This window comes from Geospiza fortis, unplaced genomic scaffold (genome assembly GCF_000277835.1).
Source record: "Geospiza fortis unplaced genomic scaffold, GeoFor_1.0 scaffold279, whole genome shotgun sequence".
Classification (NCBI taxonomy): Eukaryota; Metazoa; Chordata; class Aves; order Passeriformes; family Thraupidae; genus Geospiza; species Geospiza fortis.
Window position 1 is genome coordinate 3,257,956 of NW_005054352.1, and position 22,085 is coordinate 3,280,040.

At 37.9% G+C, this 22,085-nt stretch overlaps 1 protein-coding gene across 1 annotated transcript in view; it reads right to left on the bottom strand.

Annotated features, from left to right (window-relative positions):
• The window catches only part of PCSK5 (proprotein convertase subtilisin/kexin type 5), a 229,539-nt gene that overhangs the window by 124,273 nt on the left and 83,181 nt on the right, over window positions 1-22,085 (bottom strand). The window contains 2 exon segments of the mRNA XM_031058930.1: window positions 5,365-5,537; window positions 11,068-11,156. Of these exon segments, the coding sequence (XP_030914790.1) occupies window positions 5,365-5,537; window positions 11,068-11,156 (262 nt within the window).

Here is a 22,085-nt window from a genome sequence, read left to right on the forward strand (position 1 = left end):
CAGCAGGAAGAAATAGAATGTTAGAAAATTGAAGGACTTTCCAAGTTCTATTATGTAATCAGCATCACTTCTAGTACAGAGCCAACCAAAGTTTAACTTAATATGTTGAAGCATATGTCTATATCTATATATCTATCTTACCTATATTTAGATAAGATATAGATATAGATATAGAAATATAGATTTGGGCATATGCTTCATGTTTCTCATCACATGTTCATGTTCACTTTATATCATAGATGCAACCAGGATACATAGTATATATGCAAATTATATAACAGATAAATGCCAAGACCTAACACAAGATTATATCAGCATACTAGAAGTCATATCTTCTAAGACCATCCCCAAGTACAGCACTAATTCCTCTGATTGATTTTCAACAAGTATTTTTTGCCTACTTATTGGAAATGTGTAGGAGGTCTCATGCATGCAAAACACATCCATATAAGATCACAGACATGGATAAACACTGGTATGTATTATTTAGACTTAAGAAACAGCTGTACAAGGTGAAAAAACACAATATGCAGTTTAAAAGTAATTTTAAAAATCTGTTTGGTATCACTTGAAATGTATTAAACCCCAGCCATTTTGACACATTTGACTAGAAGTCTTCCTGCTGTAATTTCTGCCTTAGATTTCTGAAATGCAGTTCTCTGGCAAAGTAAAAGGGAATAATTCCTCTTGGTGTAGGCAACACATCCTCCTCAGAATAATGCAGAGACATGACGACAGGACAAATAAACGTAATAGAAACATCTTTGGTAGAACACTGGGAGCAAACCTTTGCCTAGACACTTGCAAATGATGAACAATCTCTTCCATTTTTGGAGCAGAAACATACAGTAATGATGATGATAATAATAATAACCGTTAAATCCTCCTTCTTGATTTCTCCTTTTCTTCCTTTTTCTCCCTCACTCTTCCATGTGGGTAGGATACTTTAAGTGATTTAAGTGCTTGCACCCAGCAAGCACTTGGAACAAACACTCTGTAGCCAAAGCTGTTGAAGCAAGAGAGATGAGAAGGGGCAATGATAATGGGAGGGGAGGCATGAAGCTGAGTCTGCACAAGAGGTTCAGCCACACAGCATCTGATCACTAATGTCCATCAAATATTTTGACTTGAGTCCAGCTCACTAAACAGAGTGGTGTCACAGCAATAAGATGAAGGTGCTTGTGCCCAAAGTTTCCATGCAGATTTCCCTTCCTCTCCACCCTCTCTAGATTACATTAAGGATGACCTGACCAGTTACTGATTTATATACACTTCCTTATGTGTACTACAGAAACAACATAAAACATGCAATTGGTGAGACATTGGAGAGTGAGATAACCAGCTCTTTGGAATCCTTCAACGTAAAATATCTACAGTGGTCACAAACCCAGAAACTTGATTATTTGGTCTTTGCCAAACAGCAATGAGAGAACAAGTCTGAATATCTGAAATGCTTTCCTCTCCAAACGACGTTGACACCATTGCAGAATACCAGACTTATTTGTATGAATACAAATGAACTAGCCTGAACGCTGCATGGCGGAGCCATGAACCAGCAAACTCAACTCCATCAAGTGCTTATAGCATTGTGCTTATTGACTGTGAGATACCAACAGGCATCTTAAAAATGTACTTAGATTTCATATTTATGAATCAAGGAAGGCTTTTGTGTTCTCCATGACTCAGATTCAGCACAGTCTTATGACATGATTTGGCCATGATCACATTATGCAATGCTAAGCTTTGCTCTTGAGCACAGGGTGAAACGTGACATTAGATACCTATTCTTTCCTTGAATATGTTACTTTTTGATCTACCACCATTTGTTTGGCTTTTTTTCAGGGAAATTCTGCATGATTACAATGGATTTTTTTCTTGATGTGATTAGGTCTACAAGTTCTAATGCATTAGTATTTAAAACACAGTCATCTAGAATTTTCCACACAGCTATGCTACTTTCAAGAAAAGGACCTTCTCAGCTGAAAGCATGATATAATGGGAGTTCTCTATTTGCACAGGAATTGTTTAATAGTAAAATATCCAAGGCTTCTCTTTGAACTCAAGTATGCAAATTTAATAAAATTAGATTAAATACCCTTAAAGATGACATAAAATCATAGTACTTGTGACAGGTTTAAAAACTGGTTTCCTTTTTTATTACCTTGATCCTGGGTGGAATTTTTAGGTATATTTAACTTACATGTTCATTTCATGAATTCACTTAGTAGCCTTTCTTTAGACAGATTTGTCTGTTTCAATTCAAGGCATGTGTTGTCTCTCTGTAATTCTGCACAAAAACTATGCCGTCATCTTTATTATTTTATGCAGGATTTGAAAGGTGTAACCATATTAGTTCAGCAGATTTAAAAATAATAATAGTTGTGAAACACACAGCACAAGCTGTTAATTGGAATAATATGCGCTTAAGATAAATCAGGTGCTTTTTTCATGGAACCAAGTCTCTCAGGAAACTCAACAATGGATGGTTCTTGCATCCATTTCATTTTTATGTAATAATTATAATAAATTTAAAATAATAATTGAGGTTGATTATGCTCTAATCAAAGTTATTATTCAGCACTACCTTTGATTTTCCTAATAAAGCCAGCCAGGCATAATTTCAAATGTTTTAAAAAAATCTTGGCATTTCTTTTTGCTGTTCCATTTTAAAATTCTAATATACAATTGTGTGGATAATTGCATAATAAATTAAGAATAATCGATCTTCAAACTTTGTGTAGGTCTGAAAAAAGGTTTTGCCAGATTTTCCTGTACTGATGTGTTCTGGGTAAACAAAAATGTTATTGTATTCCATATCTATCTGTCCCCAAAGTTGCTATTGTCTCTTTGAGACCCAGTGGCCAGAAAAGGAACAGTGAGGTCAGGCTGTCTGTTAGTCCTTTTTGAAAGTTGGGGGCGTTCAGGAAAAAGTGCTTCTTCTCTTTTGTTCTTTCTGGGTGAGCTGAGATAGAAGAGGGCAGACAGTAGCCACACCACCAAGCAAAGCAAAATAGAACAGCCCCCACTCCATATGGTTGCCCCAGACTGCCAGCAGTGCCTGGTCAAAGCAGGAGGGCATGGAATCCAAGTTGTCCAAGCCCTTGCTGCTATTTTTGCTAAAGAGAAGGCAAAGTTCCTCCATGAGTTCCAGCTGTTGACCCAGTTCCAGCCTCCAGGGACTCTAGGTTTTCTTTCTGTTTTGTTCTTTTTCCCTGTTGGTTGATACCTGGGGGGAAGAGGGAGATTTTTACTTGCTCAGGTTTGATTGCTATGCTGTTCTTGTCCTCTCTTCTCTCTCTCCACCCCAGACCGTCTGCAGAGGGAACCATCCTGGGGGTAACAGTTGTTTGCCATTTTCTCCTTATCTCTCCACACATGGTCATCCATGGAGAGTGCTATCTTGGGGGAGGGTTTCTCTGCTGTTTTTGCTTTTCTTTGTTTCTGGGGAGTCCATGAGGAATCCATGAAATTCAGCAACATTATAACTACTGATTATCACAGTTATTTTTTGCCTGTTCCTATTTCATTTTTTAATAACTGTTTTAAACTGTTATTATTTCACTTATATCTTCTTACATTCATCTCTCCATATTGGTGAATGGGGAGTGTCAAAACTAAAAGGGAAGGCAACTGATTCTGGAGTGTCCACACCTTTTAAATGTCTAAAACCAAGATACAATATTACTTCAATTTATGCCACAGATGTGATCCTAGATGTTATACTGTTGCTGTTCAGTTCAATATTTCTGAAAAATGAGAGTAATCTGTATACAACACAATAAGCATTTTTGTCTGCCTATTATTATTGCACAATTATTATGACTCCTTAGGGAAATCTATGTTTGACTGAGTGTGTAAACACGACCTTGAATAATCAGTCCATTTCTGGCATATTCGGTCAAAGAAAATTCATCTTTTCTTCTTCCATTTCCCTCATCTTTTAAAATGACTCAGCTTATGACAGTATAAGGAAATACAGAGAAAGTACCTTTATCTGAACACAGAAAGACATTACTTATTAAAAAGAAAGAGAACAGTTCATCTTGAAGTAATTCTTGGTCTGGAAACAGCCTAACAGGGAAGGTGGTAATTCCCAAAACATGCATTTACAATCTTTCAGTCTATATTATATTTTAAAGAAAGAAAATTAGAGGTTAATTTTAAATGTTTTGTATTTCGTAGCAGTACATTTTCATGTAAGTTTTTAAAAGTACTTCCATTTCCTGAGTAGAAATGAAGCTTTCGTAGTCAGAGACAGATAAAATATCCAAATACATGGAAATATTTAGATCTATTCAAGACCTCATGGGCAGCTTCAGGCAGAACTAAGTTTGATAAAATGACATAAAAAGTTACATTGTAAAACATAATAATTTGACTTGTATCAAATATGACTTCTATTATTTCTCAAAAAAATATACCAACCTTTTCCTGCATTGTTATCAGAAAAAGCCTACCTCAGAAAATTAAATGCTATATTTTCACTATAGTCTGGTGCTTATTTCACATACAGAACAATGTGCTGGTAAAATGAAATTCATCTGGGTTCTGTAGGGTATCTTCTCATATTACTGCTCTAATAATAACAGTGGAACAATAATGTTTGTAGGCAAGATCCACGCTCTTGGCAAGTTATTCCACATATTTATCCCCAGTTTGAGAACTTGAGATTTCAATGAGGAAACGGCTGAGTCCTTCTGGTACAGAAATTCAGGCTGAACTTTTCACAGTTGTGTTCCCCACATGAAGTACAACATTTAAACAAACACATATATATGCTTAAACAAAAAACTTCCTTGAGCAAGATTCTCTGCATTCTTGCAGTTCCATTAGTGTCCCCTTCATCACAGTACTGTAAATTCTCTGAGACCAGACAAAAATGGTAAAAGACCCATGGGTATAGACCTTTTTCTCCCCCAACTCCCTATTAAAATCATCAAACTTACATTAAGAAATCATGCAAAACAAAGCAAAACAGAAATGAAGAAAGAAGGAAACACAGGCAAAGGTTTTGCTTTAAAATTTCTTTGCACCTCAGATTTGATGAGCTGCCACTGATGTGCAAAGTAGCATTTCTCAGTCAATTTATTTCTAATTACATCACTCCCTCAGAGCAGTTTTAAAAGACACTGAGGATTATGTATGCAAGATGAAAATGAACTGAGCTCATACTTCAGATGAGAGTGATCATCAGGTCACTACAAAAGAAAAATATGCTTTCAGTTTTATGCAAAGGAAGTTTTCTTCTTTCCTTCCAAGTCCTTTGCCTTGCCCCATGCTGAGCACTTGCATGCAGTGGGCACAGGTACCCTTAGAGGTGCACATGAAAGCAGATCCAGGCAATGCACTGTGATGCCAACCTACCATTCTGATGCCGTTCTCGAAGGCCTGACGTGCTAGAGAAGCAGGTCCATCCACTGTCTTACCGTCGTCATCGGGCCCCCAGCTGGCACTGTAGATATGGATGTGCTGGGGATTAAGGCTTAGAGACTTTGCTTCTACCATATCTGTCACATCTCCATCCAGCATCCGTACACCTTCAGAATGAAAAATACAATGAACTCTACAGACAAACTCAAAATGTTTCTTTATTTTTTCCCCCCACAGAGAAAATTGTTGTGTATGACACTGAACTGAATAACTACAAGAATTCCTACTGTTATTAAAGAAAAAAACAACAACAACAAATCTGTTTGGGTATCTGTTTTCCCAATGTCTCTATATGGAAAAATATAAAAAGATATGAATCTTTTCACCCTTCTCCAAGTTTTAAAAATTATAAGTAATTTATCCACTATACAGCCTTCAAACTTCAACAACAAAGTTTTATGCTAAATAAAATTTTTAAAAATACTTGAATTTTGAAGTGCTTTTATGTCACTTAAAGATAAGAATTTTATACTGCAGTGAAACTGCATTACCTTCATTCACAGTTTCAATCATGCTAACAGATGTAATAAAAGGATCCCAACAGACAAGTAACCTTGGCATCATTCCTTCATTGTATGAGGCTGCAATGAAAAAACTGTGGAGAACCCTCTTGTGTACAGAACGATTACCACACACTGTAGCATGGCAATTACAAGAGGTTATGAACAAATATGTAATGTTGTTCAACCTGAAATTACAATATGGTGAACATCCTTCTCTTCAGAAGAAGCTTTTTTGAGGCATAATCTGGAATTTTTATGTTAAAAGAATCCATTCATGTGGATTTGGACAAATCAATGTCCCAACACTTCACACTGTTTTATATTTACTAGGCTGAATATAGCATGCTAAAATCTGAAAACTGAAAAAATACAGAAGTTGGGCTTTTTTCCTAACTGTAAGACTTTGTGGTTAAATCTGAGAAAACTACCAATGCCAGTTTTAACTTAAACAAGAAAAAAGACCTACACACAGCTAGTGTGACATGTGATCAAAGGGACACTAAATATTAAATAAAAATTTAATAAAATTGTATGATAGAGGGATGATTACTCTCACAATTTACAAGTTAGATGCTCTTTCTGATTTAAAAGGCTACTTCTATTTTTAAGCCAAATTTACATATTTTTAATTACAGACACACTGCATTTTGCTTATAAGCTCAGATTAAAGAAGTTTGTGTGTTTACCAAGACTTCAACTTTCAATTGACAAGAGGCATAAGGACTGCTTTGTTGAAAAAATACTAATACTTTTTTTCCCCCCTTACTCTATTTGACTTAAAAATAAAAAGTGATTGTATTTCTCAGTTCACACAAAAGTTGCCTATGTTTTGTGAGATAATAAACTTCTAAAAACTGTGATCTCACTATGAACTTTGCTTCATGAAAAAAATCATTAAACCAACTCTGGGATTCTAGGATTTTATTTTCTTCTCACCACAGAAAATTAATGATGGGTGAAAGTTGTGTACTCAATTCCTTTAAAGTATATTAAAGTATCTTTCTCATTCCAAATAAAGACAATAAAGGTACACTGGTTTTGAAAGAAGGAAAATAAAGCTTTCCTTTATGACTTTGTTAGCCAGTCTAAATATTATATCCAACCAATGAATAATAACTCAAACACTGCCACTGGCACCTAAAGTAAATCACACGATTTTTAATTTTTTTTTTCGTAATGGTGAAGTGGTCTACTTTGTAAGCAACACAGACAAGGTTGTGACTTAGGTGCTGTTCTCTCTAGTCAGCAATGGACAGACATGCATCAAAGCTGTTGACCAAGACCAACTGTGAGGTTCAACCAGACCAAGTACCAGGTCCTGCCCTTTGGTTACAGCACCCCCATGCACCACCACAGGCTGGGGGCAGTGACTGGGAAGTGGCCCAGGCAAAAGGACCTGGGGTGCTGCTTGACAGCCTGCTAAACATGAGCCAGAGTGTGGCCAGGTGGCCAAGAAGGCCAATGGCATCCTGGCCTGTGTCAAGAATAGTGGCCAGCAGGACCAGGGAAGTGATTGTCTCCCTGTACTTGACCCTGGTGAGGCTGCTTCTGGAGTTCTATTTCCAATCTGGGCCCCTCACGTGAAGAAAGACAATGAGGTGCTGGAATGTGTCCAGGAAGGGGCAGCAGAGCTGAGGAAGAGGCTAGAGGCTAAGTCCCGTGAGGAGCTGCTGAAGGTGGGGGTATTTAGCCTGGAGAAAAGGAGGCTCAGGGCAGGCCGTATTGCTCTCCACTATTGCCTGAAAGGAGTCCATAGTAAGGTGGGGGTCGGCTTCTTCTCTGAGGCAACCAGCAACAGGATGAGAGGACATAGTCCCAAACTACACCAGGGAGCTTCATGGTGGACATCAGAAAGAATTTCTTCCCTGAAGGGGTTGTTTAAGCAGTGGAGCAGATTGCTCAGGGAAGTGGTGGAGTCACCATGCCTGGAGGTGTTCAAGAAACAACAGGACATGGCACTTAGTGCTATGATCTAGTTTACAAGGTGGTGGTGATCAGTCAAATTTGGACTTGATGACTGTGGTCTTATCCAACAGAAAGGACTCTGTAATTCTGTGCAAGATGACTCTGAACAACAGTCATCTCACTGGATATTTGCAGTGAAAATAATGCCCCTCCCTTCCTCCTTGCCTTTCTATTTCCACCCCCCAAAGTCTGCTGTGGTTAAGTGTGCTGATCACACATCCTTCAAACTGCATTTGGCATGTGGCGATAGCACAACAAAAGCTATCCAAAAGGCAATTAGCAGACTGTGTTTGCAGATTGTTCCAAGACTTCAGAGACCTACAAACTTTTTCTAACATTTGCAGTAATTGCAAAATATAAGTGGCTTTTTACTCAGAACAAATTTTCAATGAATCATAGGAAACATCCAAAACGGAGCTGAAAGGAGTTTTCTTTTAAAATTCTTGTTTTTATTCAACATCTGACTTAAACTTAAAGAAACAGCTCAACTAATCCTCGTCAACTGAAGACAATATACATCTGTTGTGCCATAATTCAGTGTAACTGTTTTTCCATCAGGACTTGAGCCCAGCCAAGTAACTAAGCACCCAAATCCCCACAGATGTTTTACAACTTCCACAATCAGTTTGCAATAATAACAGCAAACTAACCAAGCCTTCCTATAAAAAGTCTCACAAGCTCTGTACGTGGTGATTTGTTTTGCGTGATTATTTCAGAGTATAAATCTAAAAAAAAGATCCATCCCTTTGGTGAACTGGTTTGTCTTTTAGTGAGAGGTATCTGCGGCTTTGCTGCACAGAAACCTGTATAATCTTTTATAAGAAACTTGTCATAACCTGTAAAAAAACTAAAGACTCAGATTGCAATTTTACTAAAATTTTCTTTTCTACGAGTTACAGCTCCACTTACACCGTTTTGAAAGAAGGCTCAGACTTTCCTAGAAACTTAGTCATCAGATGTTCTGAAATATTTGTAAACACGACAAGGAGTACAAACACATTTAGAAGAAAATTAGCATTATTAATGGATTTCTTGATAACAACTCAGTATCAGAAACATCATTAACTGGATTTGTTCAACTGCCAGTATTTTATGGCATATTGATGGGACAGATTTTTTTTTTCCCTTCTGCTTGATACATTAGTATCCCTTATGTGTTCAGAAATACTTTCTGGTTTGAAGTAAAAGATACTTATCTTGGTGGAGCAAATCCAACATCATTGTCAGCAGGTGCTCCTCTATATAAGAATGTAATTGCTTTACCTCAACTCTAGCTTCTTCTCCAAAAATACCCCAGGAGGGCCTTTAAATCCCTGGGAAACAAGTGAGCTGACACAACCACAGTATATTCACATGAGTAGTTATGGCTGCTCTGAAGGAAAGGAAGGAGGCATGCCAAGTAGAGGTCAGCAGCAGCAAAGCTCTCAAACATATTCACTTAGTGGAAGAGGAAGCTTAACCTATCTTCCCTGGAACTTCCTCTTAACTCTGATTTTCTGCAGATTATTTGTTGAGCTTCCCGAAGTCTTATTTCCAAATGATGATCCTTTGAAAAGGTGGCACCTCAAGTGAGGTTTTATACCCTGTTACTAATTTCCAGCTTTCTTTTTGGAATAAATAACAAAAAGGCACAAGTATCTAGTCTTTACTGTTTCTGTTACCTGTATGCTGTGTCCATCTGAATTCAGTTTTTACACTATAGTTAGAAAAGACTGTGAGTCAGCTAATATGCCTGGAGGATATTTATTATTACTGCACACTCCTAATCCTTAATAATTAATAAACTATGAAGAAGTCACTGTTACTTGGAGAATTATTCAAAGCCATGTCAAAGTTGTTGCAGGTTGTGTGACTATTCTACTCAAAAATGAAACTTCTCTCGAAGGCATCTCTTATTTCCATCAGTACACCAACTCTCTTCTGACTTTGGTTTGACAACTCAACAGATCTGATATCATAACTGCTGGTTCATAGTTAAATGCCATGTTCACACGAGACAACCTGTTCATCCATCAGAAAGTTCCTCACTTGAGCAGTTCTGATTTTCTAAATCACTCTGACAGGGTAGTTTTGTGGAGGAAGGCTCTTCACCTCAAAGGAATTTTTTTTTGTGCATCACTGTAACCTTATCCTGTATCTGGGATTATCTACCCTAATTTTGTTTACCCAGCAGAAAAACAGAAATCTGACGTGAGGATAATGTTGTGTGCTTTGGATAATTTGAAATGCATCTGTGCTCACATGAGATTTGGATCAAACTTGTACTGATCCAGCAGAGAATAGATGCAGTATTTTTAATAATGGAAAGATGGTCTCAATTCTGCCCGCTTGTATATTTGAACTGTCCTCTGGTGTACAAATAGGTAAACACGTTTCTGTTTTCACAGATGGGCTCTATTTTAGGCTCTATTTCGAAAGGCAACAATTAATGAGTTTGAGCTATGAGACTTGCAGCTGAAAGCCAATATACCAATCCCACAACTTCATAAAAAGTTCAGAATAAACTTCACTAGAAGTATTACAATCTATCACAGGCAGGCTACATCCCAGGAGACATGCAGATGACATCTTGATAATCGTTGTCATAAAACTACACTAAAGACATTAATTCAACAGCCAATGACAAAAAAATCACAGAAAACACTTGAAACTTCTTGGCTGAATGAACAAAAATATGTGATCAAACATTGATTTTCAGGCAATAATCTTATCACCCATAGGGATCAAAAGAAAATTCTCACCAACCACAGACAAAAAAAATAATTATGTTTTGAGACTGTTTCATTTGGGATCAATACATAAGGCAATATAACTGATGCGTACCTTTACTTATGGTCTGTCGAAGTTCATGGCTTAAGAGCTCTGAATCTGTGAGAAAACCCCCGTGTCCTAATTCTGGGGTCATGTTTTCATCAAAAGTTTGACTTTCTGTTTTTTTTGATGTGTACTAGGAAGCAGTGTTCCAGAGAGCACTGCAGAAGGGCCATCACAGACAAACTCCTTCAGTACTGATGTTGAACGACCACTCTAAACTGAGCTTTACTAGCTAACACAGTGAGGCTTGTTCATACAAATCTCCTTCTCTTGTTGAGAAAGGTCTGAATGTACCATTTAGCACAAATGGTTCTTTGGCTACATTTTTTTTTCTGTGGGAGATTGTTTCACATACCTCCAATCTTGGCATTAAAGGCGATTCCTACTGTGCAGTGTGAGTTGTTTGCTGTGGCTGCCACTTCTCCAGCACAACGGGTTCCATGCCTGCAGTCAGACAAACATTTTTCTAAGTAAGCACAAACCATTTGGATTAAAGGCTTTGATTTTGCTTATCCTCAGGTGCTAACTGAACAACTATCCATCATGTATCACACTATTTAACCCCTCACAGTAATTTATACCCATGTATGAACATGTTTTAATATTTTCACCATCACTTTAAACTCTTTGTGTCTACTGGAAACACAGTTTGTAATAAAGACATACAGCAATGATACATAATTCACAGCAACAGAAAGGAGTCTTAGATATTGGTTCTCAATTTTGAACAAAATCTTACATTTAAACAAAATGTCTGTACAGAATTCTCTAACCACCACTCCTATTGCTGGTATGTGTACGTTCATCCAACCTCTACCACGCACAATATGCCATGAGGAAGATGAGGTTGCACCAATGCCCACACTGCTGTATAGAGATGAGGCTAAGACTGCATGCCAGGTATACTCAAAGCTTAGGCACATCTTGGTCCTGCCTTAGGCCAACCCTGCAAGCCTACTTGCCTTTCTGGGAGCAGTAAAAATGTCAGAAGCACCCTTCACATCAGAGGTATGCTCTGTGCCTGGAAGCAGAGCTAAGCTGCAAGTGTTCAATGTCAAGAAGCTGCTGAAGAAAAACAAGAAATGCCCAGTGGCTGCTCACCCCCTTCCCCACTGTGCAAAGCCACAGTGTGATGCTTTGCCTAGCCCTGATCCATGCGCTCTGTAAGGTGACAGTTGCCATCCATATTGCCCCCATGGTAGGAAAGCTGTCCTTATGTTTTGCATGTTTTGCCTTTAACATGGATTTCACAGGGTGTTTTCTACTAATAAGTGATGCCCTCATCCTTGTGCAGTTAAGCAGCTCCATTGGAGAAATGTGACTCAAGTAAGATAGAGCAGGCAGGGAACTTTAGAGAGGTGTTATGAAGGGGAGATATAGAGTTCCAGCCCACACAGCAAAAGAGATGGGAACTTGATAAGATGTAGACAGAAAGATAATATAAGGCTTGAGTAGCCAAAAAGAAAGAAGTTTATGTCAAAGGGAGAAATAAAAAACTACACAGCAAGCACTTCAGATTGAGGCTGAGATCAGTTGTGTACACAGACACTCTTCTCCTCGTGGTGGTTGACAGACTTGCTTGCACACACATTTGGAGAACACAGGTGCTTTTTAAGTAAAGTTGATGCTCATATTACAGACAAGAATCACTGCTGCTTTCCTTTGGTACAGCTTGTTTGCGTAGAGTTATTTCTTATTTCTTTATTAACTTTTTGCCCTTACCCTTTTAAGATACTTAGATGGGAGACACTAAGATGACTTGTTTGGAATGGATTAATGTAAAACAAGAACAACAAATAGGACTAGGAAAAAAGAGAAGAAACAAAAAATAAAAAAAAAAGCAATATAAATGATCAACACTAAACCGCTAAAATGTCAAAGACTATAATTCAGTTTATTTGACAAGTAAGATATATATATAACCTATGAGAAAAGTGTAATTTATTCACGAAATCAAACTGAAAAGTTGGAAACTGATTAATTCTAAAGCTGGCTCAAGATTTCATAATAATATTATCTCAACTAATTTCCTATTGATCTGTCACAATTCATTATTTGGTTGCCAAACTTGACCAGAGAATTTTTCAAGACTAAATTTGAAGTTTATTTTTCATATGAAGACTAATTTTAAAGCCTAATTCGGCTCAATTTGAAGAAAACTTGTTTCCTTTAATTGGTAAATAAATGTCTTACCCATTTATAGAATTAATTTGAAAAGCCTGAAGTAAATAATTAAAAAATCACAGAGGAAAACAAGTTTTGAAAAGATCCCTCTTTATTTTAAAGTATTTCCAAATAGTCTTGTAGCTCTGTGTTTGAAGTAATGCCTTTTAAGAATGTCTTAATATTTAAATGAAAAGACCTGTCTTAAAAAGTTTTAAAAGACGTTATATCCAAATATCCCTTCTTTTTATTATGGTTTTGTTAGGTGTCACATGCAAATTTTGAGGTGTTATCACTCAAACATCAGAGAGCATGCAATTATACTTTAGAAATGTAGAAATACCTGTAGACATCAGCTTAGTGCATATAATTCATTAATAAATCATTACCTGCCTGGTAAAAGACATGTAGCTAAACTGCAACTTCCCAGACAGAGACTGCATTGCCAAGAAATCCCTCATAGGTACCAAGTTTGGGAAGATGTGATGGGAGGAATGTATTTTGGTAGAGAAAGTGAATGGATAAAAGCCACACATGGAGAAGAATGGAACAAATAGCTGGAATTTCTCCTTGGCTCCAGATGGAATATATGGATACCTGCTACTTTGGTAGTTACATCCAACAGGCCCTGTCAAAAAGATTACATTTCCACTGTATCATCAAACATGCTGGTTACCCCATGGCCAAGTAATGTGCGCAACATCAGTTCTGCTCACTTTCTCTACTGAAAGACCTTCCTCCCATCACATCTTCCCAAACTTGATACCTATGAGGGATTTCTTGGCAATGCAGTCTCAGTCTGGGAAGCTGCAGTTTAGCCATATGCCTTTCACCAGGCAGGGAATGATTTATTAATAAATTATATGCACTAAGCTGATGTCTGCAGGTATTTCTACATTTCTAGAGTACAGCTGTATGTGCTTTGATGTGCCCTCTTGGGATGCTCTTTTTCTCAAAGAGGGAAACTTCCTACACATAAAGACAATGCATTGGTACTAAAAAATAAAAATCCAGCTTAGTCATTATTATAAATTAGAGCAGAATCCCAGGGATGTAACCTGTAACATGAACTAAACGATGTGGTTGGTGGAGATAGAAAATTATAGGAATAAAGGAATTTTAAATGTTATAATGGAAGAGAAAGAATGGAAATTTGGGTATCTATTGGTATTTGTAGGAAAATTCCTGAGTTGGAATTTATTTTTTGCAAAACTCTTCACTTAAACTTTCAAATGTTTTTAAAGTTGTCTCCTAAACTGCAATATAATCCTCAACAAGAAGTGTGGTATCTGAAGGGTTACAATCTAGTAACAGCTGGAGAAAAAACATATTTTAACAGCAAACATCAGAAATGCACTTTATTGCATCCCAGACTAACGTCTTATATAGTACTGAAAAAATATTATTTTAGAGTTGTTCATCTATAAATGTTCTCTAATAATCTGGAGGGTGGAAAACACTTTCCAAATTGACACAAGGTTGAGATGATTTTCTAGGTACATCTGAGTAAGGACATAAAAAGGAACTGTCACACATTAAAAGCATAGGCAAGCAAAATATCAATATTTTGCCTTTAGAACATAATCTACTACAGCTCAAAAACAGCAATAATAAAAGTACTTCCCAAAGGAGAGAAATTTAGACATTAACAGTGGAGAAAGATGATAGAGTAAATATGAAAAACAAGTTACACAAATCTTCAATGTGAGATATAAAGAAAAATGCCAAAGACCTGGGTGTCATCACAGGCAGGATACTGTTTCTCAGCATCATGGTGTTGTAATGTGGTTACAGCACAGGACTGGAAGATCTCCAGTCAATGTCCCCCGGGCTAATAACTTTTTGCATGATTATGGGAAGTTGCTTTTAGAACAACTTGAAAATATCTCATCTATTTCTCACAAAATCAAAGATGACAGCATTAAAACAAACACATGGAACACTTCACACATCAGACACGCAAATTTTAAACTTAACAGCATGGGTAGCAGCAATGCTGACTTGCCACTCTCAACATTTGTTCGCTATTAGCAGTTAATTTGTCACAAGTGTGAAATTCTGATGCAAGCCTAGGAAAGGAATATGCCTCTACACTTTCATTAGCCTTTTACAGTGTTATTTTTGTGAGTGGGAAAATTAACTGAACATATAAAACAAATATGCCTTTTTTCTTTATTTTCAAAACAAACAATGAATAGATGGTCTGAAGGAGCCAATGAAATAAGATGTAGAAAAAAAAATCAAACAAAATCAGTAAATAATTTATATCTAGCCAAGTATAGAGTCTAATGTACGAAAAATTAAAAAAAAATTACTGATGTCTTAATATGCTTTAATCCAAGACAAAATTTTTATCCAGCCTCTTTTCAGGAAGGAAAAAAAAACACTGGTGAGAAGAAATACAACAGTTCACTCACCAGGACAGCAAAACTTTCAGCTGAGCTTCTTTTCTCATACTGACTTTCATACTAACTGTACAGTAACCTTCTCAAGGTAGGCAATCCAACTCTTGCTCTTAAGTTACTCAAGCCAATTGTAAGTGAAACTTGCACAGATCAGCTCCTGTGCTCTGGAATTAAACCTGTTCAACAGTAACATCAAGGTTAGTATTACGTTGGAAGAGTATATGACTACCTGGACATAACTAATGAAAAGCACTACTTTGTCTCCTTTTGAAACTGAAGCACATGAGGCTTCTTAGACTTCAAGATTCCCCTGCCACATAAGCAAAAAGTTCTTTTTATAACCAAATGCCAGTTCTTTTTATAACCTCTCAACTGGTTAGTTGAGAGGCTGTAGAAAGGGTGGAAAATGCTAGAACAAGGATGTTACAAGCAATTCTGGCAGTCTCTTTTTGTACAGCTTAAAGAATAGAGAAGAAAAGGAGCCTCAGGGGAGACCTTATCACTCTCTACAACTCCCTGAAAGGAGGATGTAGCACATCGGGTTGGTTTCTTCTTCTTAAGATGCACCAGGAAGGGTTTAGGCTGGACATTAGGAAGAATTTCTTCACAGAAGGAGTGATGGGGCATTGGAATGGGCTGCCCAGGGAGGTGGTGGAGTCACTGTCCCCGGAGGTGTTTAAGAAAAGACTAGCATTCAGTGCCAGTGGCACTCAGTACACTCAGTGCCACCCTGACAAGTTGGTGATGGATCATAGGTTGGACTTTATGGTCTTTTAACCTAGTTAATCCTGTGATTCTGTAGCACAAACACTTGGTAAGAACTGAATACCTGTCTACACTCTTCTCATTCTTAATCTCTGAGATTAGATAGCTTTATCACTTTGTTCATGACATACAAAAAAAAAAAGACAAACAAAAGCCCAAGTTCAAATCTTGGCTAGCAAAATGGTAACGGGAACAACTACGTTATGCATCTTAGTAAGCGGAAAAGGACAAAATCAGGAATGTGTTTTTATACAAGGAAAAAAATGGAAGTACCTTTTAAAAATAGTAATTTATCTAATTCTTTATATTTGGGATTACTGGTTCAACACAAAATTTAAATTCTCTGTTCCTAATTCTCTGAGTCTACAACAGTCGCAGTGACTAGAACACAATCCTAGAATTGAAGATTTTGCAGTATCCTAATAACATTACTTGCTTAACTTTGAATAACAGCAGGGTGACACTGTACTCTTGCCCAATAAAGGTATCCTTGAAACTTCCCAAGGCAACTGCTAAAAATAACAAACAGAACAAACCACTTTCCCAGTACATCTCCTCCTCCTTTGGGATACCAGCCCTCTCTCACATATTAATACTGCCAGAAGATGACAGCAGTAAAGTAACCTATATTGGGTCATTCAGGACTTCAGGTATCTCTGGCTGAAATCCACAGTATTTCCACAAAAAAGAAACACCTTGCTTCTTAAGGGAGAAGAAAGTATAAAAGTGGGTATATTGCTGCCCCTCTAAGAGTTTTCTTGAAAGACTTGATAAAAACTGTCATGTAAGTAAAGAAAGATATAAAAGTAAGTGTATTTAAATGAGAAAAAAATCTTCACAGACAGCTTCTTATACTATTTTAACAATATTTTACTTCACTTTAATTTACCCTTGCTCATCTCAAAAATGAAATACGAAAAATGAAAATGAAATATGAAATATGAAAAACCTGACATATGTATATTCAGGATGATATTTGAAAAATGATGCCTCACAGTAATTCTTCACAAAAAATATGGATAATAAGCATAATTTCAGGTTTTGTCTTTTCAGTCTGAAATTAATCCTAATTTGGGAACAAGGCCTCAGATTGCAAACCAAGTTAGTGTCACTCCCAATGTTAATTTACACAAATCAGAAACTCTTAGTATGCTTTATTAATGGTTCCTATTAATTTAATCTTCTGGTTTATATCTTCTTTAACTAATGAACTGTTATCAGTGTTTCTGAATATGGCTATCCAAAGTCAACGATCTATTAAAATTTTCAATAGTTTTGAAAGCTCTAGAGTACGAGCTGGAACACGACAGAATTATTATTTTGGCTATGCCATGTATTTGCTATTCCAAGGAAAGTCCACCCATATTTACCCAAGATATCCTTAGAAAACAAAGTCTTAGACACAATGAATAAAGCTCATTAGAAAGTTGCTGCTGAAAATTCCAAAGGCACTACCTACAGTGAACATTCTTATACTTGGGAAAGGTTACTATATACTGGCTGCACTATGATATCTGTGCAGTAAGAAAGCTTTGGTTGAGATAGATACATGTGAAGCAGTTTCTCATCTGTTTTTTTAAAAAGTGATTGACTAAACCACACAAATTTGATTTTGCAATTGCATGCATTTCATCACTTTTATTATAATATCTAAAGTAATACTTTTTGGAGGTAAGAAGAGACTTCCATTCTCATTCTACTGAAGAGGTACCAAAAGCTTGAACTGCAAACCTGAGACAAAAGGAAACACCTCTATTAGAATAGTCACATCTTAATAAAAACTTTCAGAACAAATATTTAAGTTTACACAATTTTCTTTGTTCTGTAAGCAAATCACCATATAACTTCTGTAAACAAAGCCAGGAGTAAAAGTTGGACTGCAGTTTCTTAGCAACCCTGCACAAGCTAGCTAACAACATTTAAGCCAGCGAGAGGCAGGAATATTTCAATGAGAAGCAAGAATGTTTTCTTCCACATTATTATTGCCTATGGTAGATGTTTGCTTTGTGAATTAGAAGACTTGATACTGCAACCTAATTGAGCATGAAGAAACCAAATGATGTGATTTATTTGGTTTAAGATTTTAATCTATTTGTTCTTATAGCTGCCAAGCTGATTTCTAAGATTTCAGGGCTCCTTGACCTGCTTTGGAGATAGATAGCTTCCTATGTATTTGAAGTGTCTTATATATCTGTAGATACCACAATTTCCTCTGACAAATGTATCTGCTGTTGTTACATGTAATACCTGAAATTATATGAGTTAAAGGAATCAAAGGAGTAAAGTTGGTTTTCTACTTTTCTTTTTTTTTTCCTTCTTCCACCTCCATTGCCCTGACAGTTATATGATGCTTTACGAAGACAAATGGACCAGCACAGCAACTGTGGGATCAGCAACTCTGCAACAGCTCCATGTTTGAATACTTCCCTAGACTGTAGGACCCTTATACCAGAACGTGTCTACTACATATGCAAAATGTAGCATAAGATCCCTTGGTCAACTTAACACTGAAATTGAGCTTGCAGGAATAATGCTTCAGGTATCTGTTGCCATAAAGAAGCCTTCCAAAGCTGTTAGTTACTAAATTCCTGAGAGCTACTATATTTTTAAAAGGCTGGGATATTGACCCTGGCAGACAGCTGGCTCCCACACTGTCACTTGTTTCGTCCTTCCTATTGGGATTGGTGGGAGAATTGAAAGAGCAGATGAGAGAAAAACGTATCATTTTAGATAAAAAACAGTTCATTAAATAAAGGCAAAGAAAAGAAGTAAAACACTCTCAAGTGAGCCCTAGGCAATTACTCAGCATGTCCCACAAGCAGGCTTAATGCCCAGCTACTCTCCAATCAACACTTTGGCAATAACCTCCCCAGCTTTAGTTTGGAGCACACTGTTAAATGCCACAGGTTATCTCTGACCAGCTGGAATCCGTTGTCCCAGCTGTGAGCCTCTTGTCCCTGATCAGGCTCCTTGAATGAGATGGCAGTGTGAGTAACTGAGAATGCCTTAGTGCTCTGCAAGCACAGCTCAGCAGTAGCTAAAATATGCATTATCAACACTGTTCTGGTCACAAATACAAAACACAGAACCATGACATAAACCAATGTCTATGTTCTTTCACAGAATCACAGAACAATTTAAGTTGGAAAAGACTTTCAGGACAAGTGAAGTCAACCTTTGACTGATCACCACTATGGAAATTAGATCATGGCATTCTGTACCACATCCAGCTTTTTCTTAAATGCCGCTGGGGAAACTGAATCCACCACCCCTCTAGGTAGTCTGTTCCAATGTTTAACAACCCCTTCAGGGAAGAAATTCTTTCTGATGTCCACCATGAAGCTCCCTGGTGTAGTTTGGGACTATGTCCTCTCATCCTGTTGCTGGTTGCCTCAGAGAAGAAGCCGACCCCCACCTTACTATGGACTCCTTTCAGGCAATAGTGGAGAGCAATACGGCCTGCCCTGAGCCTCCTTTTCTCCAGGCTAAATACCCCCACCTTCAGCAGCTCCTCACGGGACTTAGCCTCTAGCCTCTTCCTCAGCTCTGCTGCCCCTTCCTGGACACATTCCAGCACCTCATTGTCTTTCTTCACGTGAGGGGCCCAGATTGGAAATAGAACTCCAGAAGCAGCCTCACCAGGGTCAAGTACAGGGAGACAATCACTTCCCTGGTCCTGCTGGCCACTATTCTTGACACAGGCCAGGATGCCATTGGCCTTCTTGGCCACCTGGCCACACTCTGGCTCATGTTTAGCAGGCTGTCAAGCAGCACCCCAGGTCCTTTTGCCTGGGCCACTTCCCAGTCACTCTGCCCCCAGCCTGTGGTGGTGCATGGGGGTGCTGTAACCAAAGGGCAGGACCTGGTACTTGGTCTGGTTGAACCTCACAGTTGGCCTCACATTATCAATCCATCTTGTCCAGATTCCTCTGCAGAGCCTGCCTGCCCTTCAGCAGATCAACATGCACCCAACTTGGCACCACCCACAAATGTACCACTTTACACTCCATTACCTCTCCCAAATCATCAATACAGATATTGAACAGGACTGAGCCTAACACAGAGCCCTGGGAGCACCACTAGTGACTAGATGTTAACTGGCTGCAGCATCATTCACCATCACATTCTGGACCTGGACAGCCAGTCAGGTTTTCAACCCAGGGAAGAGGGCACCTGCCCAAGCTGTGAGCCATCAACTTTTACGGGAGAATAACATGGGAGACAGTATTAAAGGCTTTGCCACAGTCCAGGCAGACAACATCCACAGCCTTTCCATCATCCCTTCAGCAGTTCAGTCGGTCATAAGAGGAGAACAGGTTAGTCAAGCAGGACTCATCTTTCCTAACCCCTGCTGCCTAGGCCTGATCCCTTGGCTGTCCTGTATGTGCTGTGTGATTACACTCAAGATGATCTCTTTATAACTGCACTGGGTACCAAGGTCAGGCTAAAAGACCTGTGGTTCATTGGAACTTCCTTACAGCCCTTCTTGGGGATGGGTGTCAGAGTGGCCAACTTCCATTCATCTATGATTTTCCTGGTAAGCCAGGACTGATGACAAATAATGGACAGCAGCTTAGTGAGCTCTTTCAACAGCTTCCTTAGTATGTTTGGATGAATCCCACTCTGTCCCATAGACTTGTGAGTTTCCAAGTGGCACAGCCAGTCTCTCATGAATTTGTTCCAGATTGAAGTGGGTCTACTCTGCTTTTTGTCTCTGTGCACCAGTTAAGAGGGTTGGTTGTCTTTACTGTTAAAGACCGAGGCAAAGAAAGCATTAAGTTATCTCAACCTCTTCCTCATCGTTGGTGATATTCCCCACCAGGTTCAATAGTGAATGGAGATTTTCCTTGGTGTTCTTTCTGTTGTTAATGTATTTATTAAAACATTTTCTATTATCTTTTACAGCAGCAGCCAGATTGACCTCTAGTTGAGATTTCACCTTTCTAGTTTTCTTCTTCATGACCCAACATCACTATATTCTTCCTGAGTTGTCTGCCCCTTTTTCCAAGGGCCATAAAACCAAAATTTTTTATCTGAGTTCCTGCAAAAGTTCCCTGTAACACCAATTTTCTTCCCTGATGGCTCACCTAATAGGGTGGTCTGCTCCTCTGTCTTTAAGATTTCCATCTTAAACTATGTCCAGTCTTTCTGGATCCCTTTATTATGAAGAACTGATCACCATAAATTCATGAGCCTGCTCTGTTACATTCTGTACTTAGATATCTTCCATTCTACATGTCTGTTTCACAAGATTTGTATGATAGTATATTATCAGTCACTGTATATTCTGATTCATGTTTTTCATCAACACTCACACAAATCCGTATCATCTAAGAATATCTCAGGTGCTTGAGCAACCTCATTTCACTTAAAATCTCCACACTTCTGTGTAATGGAAGTCCCAACGACACAGAAAAAAACAAAATACTTCTCAAAAATGTTTTTCATCAGTTCTACTGAAATCAGACCTAAGCAGAAATGAAAATATCTTATGAATACAAGAATGCAAATCTGGAGTTTAATGCTTAGATGTCCTTGGCAGGAAAAGAACTCCTGGAAGCCTCTGGAGATCCCAAGAACAGTTTAGGGGAACCGTCTTAGGGAAAATTTTCTTTCATGGAAGGAAGTTACTGACAGATGCAAGGACACTAAAGTCACAACACAAAAAGGAGGAGCAATACAGTGATGTGCACACAGGTCATGGATGGATCTTTTTCTAGTCTGCATACTCCATTTTTCATAGTGGATGACTGCTGTGAAAAAATTTTAAAGAAATTAAGATTATGTAACTCTGGATCTGCAACATATTCCAGTTCAGAGACATACTTCCTACCCATCTTAAATTCTGAGTGCAATTTCAACTGCACTGTGCAAGATATGTACTGTGCTTAATCCTAAATTTCAATTGATGCTGTTCTGCATTAAACGGACCTTCCATTTCTCCTTAAAGATGCATTTCAAAGATGAATGAGGAAATTGCTGAAATAAATCCAAGTCCTACTTTTATCTGTGTTGATAATTGCTTTTTAAAGAAACTTCT